The 7,832-nt window shown below is 59.6% G+C and overlaps 1 protein-coding gene across 1 annotated transcript; it reads right to left on the minus strand.

The window, feature by feature from the left end:
* On the minus strand, positions 1–5,176 carry CHPF (chondroitin polymerizing factor). Its single transcript, XM_057367615.1, has 4 exons — positions 4,818–5,176; positions 3,079–3,643; positions 2,712–2,894; positions 1–2,283 (listed from the first exon to the last, which is right to left on the minus strand). The coding sequence occupies exons 1-4, from the start codon at positions 5,087–5,089 to the stop codon at positions 1,021–1,023; spliced, it is 2,283 nt and encodes a 760-aa protein (XP_057223598.1). The 5' UTR covers positions 5,090–5,176; the 3' UTR covers positions 1–1,020.
* Positions 5,177–7,832: the final 2,656 nt, after the last annotated feature.

Consider the following 7,832-nt stretch of genomic DNA (forward strand, 5'->3'; position numbering starts at 1 on the left):
TACATCTCTCCATTTTATTAGTGTAAATGCACCCCATCCTCCCTCCTTTCCCCCTATTAAATACAAACCAGGAGCAGAGAGCGGCTCCTCAGTCRCTTTCTCCTTAGGAGATGCACAGCCAAACCCTCTGCCATGCCCACCAGTGTCAGGCACAATGTCCCTCGACCCTGAGGGCAGCCCCACAGTGGGGAGGGATCCCACCTCTGTCAGGAGGCTCTCGTCTGAGGGCTGTGACCTCCGACGTCCTATCAATACTGCGAAGGCCGAAGCGGCCTGGGTCATGGTTCCCATGGGGAGCAGCTCACGTACGTGAAATCAGCAGGATCCCCTCCGGCACCCCCTACACCCACCAGCCCCAGTGGCCGAGTTCCTCACACCCCAACCAGCCAGGAGCACTCCAGCTTATTGCCAAGTGGCAAAACCCCGAACCAAACATCCTTATTGCTCTTTTGGGATGGGATGTACCCCATTCCACTGTCCAAGCTTGTGRCAGGCACAGGGACGTGTCCCTCCCTGTACAACCAGACCAATGCTCCCAAGGAGCGAGGGGGACAGACCTGTCCCAGGACACTGGGGGAACTACAAGGGGTCACACCAGGCCCTGTGGCAGTCATGGCCCTGCAGCAGGGGGACCTTGGGCTCTACAGTCCCCCAGTTGAGGGGGGACAGCAAGAGACAGGGCAGCCCATCTCCCCTGTGCTCAGCAGCAGGGTCAGGACAGAGGGATGGGGCCAGCAGCCAACAGCTCTGGATAGGGAGCCAGGCATTCCAGCTTGCAGCTCAGTGACTCTGACCTCATCTTGCGCCGGGGTCTACACATCCGTGGCAGCTTGAGAAGGACCCAGGCACCCTGGGCTGGCAGACCCCGGCCTGGCAGCCCTCGTGGGGCAAGTCACACTGAGCTCGGACACCAGCAATCCCTGCAGCYGCTGGAGAAGGAAGACGGATTTGGGCAGCAGAAGAGGTGGAATGGGCAGGCAGGCATGGCATGGCATGGCCAGCCCTTCCACGATTTGGGGTTCAGGTGCTGTTCCCCTGCTCCTGCTCAAAAAGAACCATGGCTAGCTGGGAACGAGAGCCTACGCCCTCCAGGCTGCTCTGCACACAGCGGTGGTAGATGTCCTCGCTGAGCCGGGGGTTGCAGGCCTGGTGCCGGTACCGCTGCAGCAGGGCAGGCTCCACAGCCCGGAAGACATGGAGGYTGGAGTACTTGATGAACATGTCGTAGATGTCCAGGGTCTCCAGGATGTCCTCGTTCTCCTGCACATCCCCTGCCATGCGGGTACGTGCTGCCATATAGTCGGCGTTGTAGAAGCAGGCTTCATGGAAGACGTCACGGTCGAAGCGCCCCATGTCCCGCAGCAGGTCTAGTGTTGTGGGTGGCACCTGGTTGTGGTAAGCAATGGCTGGGTTGTAGCCCTGGAAGTGGATGGGGAAGAAAACCTGCCAGTTGTTTATGGTGTTCATCCGGCAGCGGTTCAGGAAATCAACAGTGACCTCTGTCCCCACGCCAGCCACAAAGAAAAGCGTGTCTACGGGATGCTTCTTGGAGATAATGTCCATGACCTTAATTTGGGAAGGTGCATCTGTCTTAACGCTGATCCAAGGGATCTTTACTTCTGCATACTTGCGCTCATATTCAGTGATCTGGGACTTCACAGCGGCAAAGATGTCATTCTGGGTGACCTGCTGGGCTTCAAAGGGGTCATAGATGAAGAGGAAGGTGAGCACCGCATTCTCACTGCTTTCAAAAGCAGCTGCYGCATAAGCTTCCAAAAAGTGGCCAGCATAGTCCCGGTCGTGGGCTGTCAGCGGCAGGATGACATTGATGCGACTAGCCTCAGTCACATAGGGCATGGGGATGATCTCCACCTCRCTGAGGGGCCGCACCAGATGCACTCGCTTAGTGACAGAGCGGCTGTGCCCCTTCTGGGTGACCACCTCCACCTGAAGGTCCAGCGTGTACTCCATGCCACGTGTGGGGTCGAAGCGCCGGTACCCATTTACCAGCTGCTGCTTGCGGACATGGAGCACCGGCTGGTACTTGCGGTTCAGCTCCTCCATGGCCGTGGCCACCACATCGGCCACATCTGCCAGATCTGCACCATGCAGCTCACACTTGGGAGAGCCATCCACACAGGCATAGACCTGCTCCTCTGTGAAGTAGTCCCAGCGCAGCACCTCAAAGCGGGTTTTGGGCTGGAAYGGGGGCGGGATGCCAATGGGCCATGTGGCGACGTGGTCCCCGTCAGCAGACAGGCTGCTGGCGTTCTGGATCTCCATCTGCAAGACAAGAGATGGAGGAGTGAGAACCAAGGCATGCACAAGTAGGTCTTCCAGCTCTGGTAGCAGTCAAGCTGACTCCCGATACTCAGAGATTAGCCAGAGCTGGCTCMAAGAGCAGTACCAGAACAATTCTGCCCTCAACCTGCCCTGTYCAGCACCTCAGGTTTTCTCCCTCGCCCTATCTGGCCTTTGCTGACAGACCTCTGCACCCTTCTGCCTTCATCAGCCAGAAGCACAATCGCATCTTCAGGACACATCTAGCTCCAAAGCTGCTTTCCAGACAGCACTGCACCACTGCCTCTGCAGCCACATTGCTCCAGCTTATCCTGTCCAACAGCAGGACCAGGTGAGAAACCCACAGAGTGACCAGAGCCCACAGGGATGACAAATGGAACTAAGGCCCTCCCAGACAAGCCAGGTCTCACCTGGAGCTGCTGGATCTCCTCATAGGTTCTCTCAAGCTCCACCTGTGCAAAGTACTTGTGCAACCGGTACATCTGGAGGGGATCCAGCACAGGGTGGACAGTGAAGGCACTCTGGAAACGGAGGTCGGTCTCCCGTTCGGGGTCTGTGTTCTTCCCCAGCTCAAAATAGTGGTAATGCAGACCCTGTGCCAGCCAGGAGAGAGAGGTCACAGCCAGCCCCAACCGGTACTCCCACACCACAAGATGCCAACATATCAAGCTCAAAGGATGTCAGCGTGCAACAGCTGGTTCTCCCAGGACCTGGGAGCCCACTTGGGGGAGGTAAAACAGTGGGCCAGGATCCAGACATCTCTGCTGTAGGACCTACCTCATGTTCCTCAGCACAGTTGACACCTGTGTAGTCAATGATGCAGCGGCCCAGCCACTCATCAGGCCGGGCACTGAGAATGTCATTGCGGCAGCTCTCCAGGTGCTGCTGCAGGAGCAGGAGGAGGCTGCGGGACAGCAAGTAGCCAAACCCTCCGTAGCAGTAACGTCCCTCAGTGTCCCCACCAATGAACTCCTCAGGACGACCCAGGTAGAGGTGGGTGTCAATGCTGAGGTGGGCAACCAGGCGGCTGATGCGGTGTGCCTCCGTGTAGGTATCATCCTGCACCAGGAAGAACCAGTCGAAATCATTCACGTAGTGGTCCAGAAGGTACCTGATGGTCTGGTACATATTCCAGATGGGMCGCTCGTCACTGTGCGTCACCACTGTCATGCCATGGGGCACCTTGCGGCCCCGTGTGCCTGTGAAGTACACCAGGCGCTCCAGGCGGTGGGCCAGCGTGCGGTTGACAGCCACCCCCAGTGTGTTCAGCGTGCTCTTGGAGGTCAGCACACCCACAAAGAGCCTCTGCCGCATCCCCAGCTCTGTGCTAATGTACCGGGTCCTGCAAGAAGAAAACAATGTATGGCCCCTATGGCACTGCAACCCACCCCAGCCTGCACCCTCCCTGTTGCAACCAATGGCACCAACCTCAGTTCCTCTGCAGGAACTGCTCCCAGGCTTCAGCCATACACACAAGTGTCATCAGCTGCCACTATGCCTGTTAGAGGCACAGCAGAGCACTTTGCTGAGGTCCCCGGTCAACCTGAGACTTAGGGGGGCCCTACCATCCCATGAGCTGGCCAGTCCAGCTCAAAACAGATGCTCTCAAAAGGCTGAGCATAGCTAAAAGCAGGAAACAAGGCTGCAAAACCCAGCTCTAGCAGGGACRTGACCCACCAGATACTCCACCCGTGAGACTAGGCCCCAGACAGGTCAGCCAAACTGGGAAGCACCTTCCTGCCACCCCTGCCAGACATACTGCTCTAGAGCAGGCAGGCAGGYGGGAGAGTCCATGCTGCCCTCCTTGGGGAAGCCAGGCCCCACAAAAACTGCTGAAGCCAGCAAGGGGCTGGTTGTGTACCCCTCCCCACCATGGCTCCCAGCTGTCACACTCACAATGACTTTCAGGTTTAATTCTCCCAGTCTGGTGCAGTGGCAGGAAGCGACCCCCCCCATCACGTCCCCCAACCGCCGCCTGGTACACAGTGGCCCCATTCAGCCCCCTTCATCCGCCCACCACCTCGCCAGGACAAGGAGGTCCTTTCACTGCCTGTTCCCTGTCATCCAGGGGACGCTGGGACGGGGCTGCAGCCGTCTCCGAAGCAAGCTGGCGTTTGCAGCACTGGGTGGGGACGTGCCACCACGGGAGGGGGTCCCTGCTCGGGCAGAGGGGATCGTGGCAGGGTGCCCGGCAGCACGTGTGCAGCAGGCAACCTTCGCGCAGCCGGCAGCAGCATGGGCARGAGACTCTTCCGCTGCGGGCTGGGGGTAAGATGAAGTCGGACACAGGGAGGAAAGGAAGGAGCTGGGAAARGCACTTGCAGTGAGAAAATCCCATCTGCAGCCCTAGGTGGCCGAAGGGAGGGCAAAGCACAGCGCTGAGCCTCCTGTAAAGCCTTCCAGCCTCAGCACGACAGGCACACGCACACACCCACACCCAGACACCTCAAGCTCGCCCGCAGGTACCCCCGGTGAGCGGGGCCCAACTCCCCCAGCCCGGCCCGGCCCCCCCGCACCTGATGGCCTTCTTGGCGGCCCTGCCGGGGCTGGGCGGGCGGTAGGGCACGACGCGGGGCTCCCAGTTGTCAGCGCCCAGCGCGGCGGGCACGGCGTTGGGCCTGCGCGCCGCGTTGCCGTCGGGGCGCGGGAGGGTGGCGGGGCGCGGCGGCGGCCCGCAGGGCTCCTCCACCCAAGTGACGCTGAGCAGGCTGAGGGTGAAGCCCAGCGAGACGCCGATGGCGACCGGCCCGGCGGGCCGCAGCACCGACAACAGCAGCGACAGCCGCATGGCCAGGACAGGGATGGGACCGGGACCGGGAGCCGCTCCGGCTGCCGCTGCCGCTGGCGGCGCCGCCGTCCGACGTGTCACCCACGGGCCCCGCCCTTCTCCCGTCACCCGCTCCCACCAATGGCCCGCGCTGCCACCGACGCGTCACGGGGCGGGGCGGCCAATCGGGGGCGGGGGAGGCGTGGGGGCGGGGTCGGGTTGCCGGGAGACCACGCGGCCGGGMCCGCCCTCAGCCCGCGGGGCAGCGGCCGGGCGGCGCGGCGGGGCTCCCCCGTGACCCGCACCCCGCACCGGTACCTGCCGGGCCGCTGTCAGCACCCCCTGCTGCAGGGCGGCAGAGCAGCGCCCCAGGTCCCGGCTGCCGGCTCACAGGGCGGAAAGCGCATCCGCCGGGGACCGGCACCTGAGACGGCTTTTGGGCTCATTTCCCCCGCCCTTTGTGCCGGGAACACGGGGATCGCCACGCAGCCGTGTGTCCCCTTCCCGGAACAGCTCAAACTACGGCACTKGTGAATTCGTGGTGGGCCTGAACCGCCACGTTCCCCAAACCGCTGCCCGAGGGTCGTCCAAAAGGTGTAAGTGGTGGCTGAGTTGTACCGGGCAGTCCCCAGGAGGTGACCAGTCTGAGTGTCTGAGGCCAGAGCAGCACAGCGTGGGCCGCGGCCTGCAGGAGGCAGCTGAGCACGGGCTGCAAGCATACCAGGAGAGCAAGGGGCGGCTGGAAGACCTTTGGCTGCAGAGCAGCAAACCATAGCCGGCTCTGGGGAGGGCAGACAGACAGCAGGAGATCCCAGCAGTAGCCACCCTTGCCATGTGTTTCAAACGAGAGTGAAGGGTACTCCTCCAGCTGGGGTCGGATCACCGCCCCACTCAGAGCTGTTTTGCAGCACAGACCCACCGTCACACCGGCCACCAGAGAGCCCCCTGGGCAGACAGAGCTGGAGGTACTGTATCAGGGCAGAGTTTGCTGCACAAACGGAGCCTACAGTGCAGGAATGATCCAACCCAGAAGCTGCRAGACAAGCAGCCCTACATAGCTGCTCAGTGCCAGGCATTACTGAATAAGGACAAGAAGGAGGACCTGGCTTTTCTCCCCATTCCCAGCCCATGGCTTCAATTCCAGCAGCCTTGCAGCCATTGGGACTCCAAAKTGCCTCTGGATTTACTCTGGATGGGGAGTCCATTCCACCCTCTCCATGAAACAGCCCTCTTGCCCTGGGGAGCACCCGCAGCCACAGAGCACCGCAGGGCACTGAGGGCACATGGGGGCCCRCTCAGCTCCAGGATCTCTTTCATTTTCTGAAACAAAGCAGCCTGTTTTCATCGGAAAGCAGTTGGCAGCATCCCACCCCCCTGAGATACCRGACCATCATCCAAGCTCGGCTGCTTTTCATAGGCCTTTTTACTCTTGAATAGGCCAAGACAAGCAATAGGCAAAAGCAGTCACGTGGATAGCAGTTTAATGAAGAACATATAAAAAMTAGAAACAGAGAGAATGCAATTGGGATGAGAAGATACCAGAAGGAAAAAAATGCTGAGCTAYGGAACAAACAGAGATCTTCCATGCATAGAGGTCAAAACACAGCCATGATCATAAAAATGTTTTTTGACCACAGTGAAATGCATTAGAAATAGATTTATTTAATTTCCTTTATGGGTTGGAATATTTAACTTCAGCCACCCTATACAAACACAGATCATTTTACATGGTTGATAAGAGARATTTCATTCTGAATTACCCTGTTGATCTGAACTAATACTTCGATCAGAGAAAGTAATGAAGTTTCCAGACTCTGAGCTCAGGAAACATGCATAGGAAGCTGAGGGCAGAGTGCACACCTCCCCAGGGCTTGCCTGGCAGTGGCTAAGCCCAGGGCCCCCGTGCCTGGTGGCCTCGGAAGATTCCGTGGGGAAGCAGCAGGCAGGCAGCAGTGCCGTTCCTCCAGCAGCCCCTTCTCAGCCCCCCGCCAGCTGCAGCTCCYGCCTTTGTCTCCCCAGTGCTGGCATGGGGCTGGGAAGGGGCTGCCAGGGGGAACAGCAGCTGTTGCCAAGAGTCTTCTCTGTGCCAAGATTTCCCGGGGRTCCCTAGGCGCCACAGCCAGGAGGTGTCAGCTCCAGAGAGCTCTGCCTCTGCAGARCACTGTGTCCCCTCATCTGCTTGCCATGGCAGTATCTCCTATCCGCTTGTGGGACACAAGTGGGTAGCCGCTCTAGATGCCCCTGAGGGCATTTGCCCCCAACATGTGGATTTGCCCCCTCCGAATGCAGGCACTGCAGTTCYCCTGGCCCTGGCACAGACCCTCGCACACTGCACTGCCAGGCCCCACCTGAGATTATCCTGCAGTTCTCCCATCCAGACCCCTGCACCCTGTATCCCTCTGTCCCCACACACCATGCCAAGGGGTGCTGGATGCCGAGCACATGGCACACGACCCAGCCTGGAGTGTGCTGTGACACACTGCACAAACGGCCTTGGGCTGCATCCCCAGCACAYCCTATGGCACAGGGCATGGCGCGCCCCAGTGGGCACCCCAATTTCCACCCCGATGCGCACCACAGTTTACACCCTACTTTACGCCACAATGTACACCCCAATATATACCCGAGTGCACTCTCCATTTTACACACCAATTTTCACCCCAATGTGTACCCAATTGAACCCCCCAATTTACACCTCACTTTACACCCCAATGTGCATCCGAGTGCACCCCCCAATTTACATCTCACTTTACAACCCAATGTG

Source organism: Malurus melanocephalus, unplaced genomic scaffold, assembly GCF_030028575.1.
Source record: "Malurus melanocephalus ecotype Western Australia unplaced genomic scaffold, MMel_1.1 scaffold_81, whole genome shotgun sequence".
Lineage (NCBI taxonomy): Eukaryota > Metazoa > Chordata > Aves > Passeriformes > Maluridae > Malurus > Malurus melanocephalus.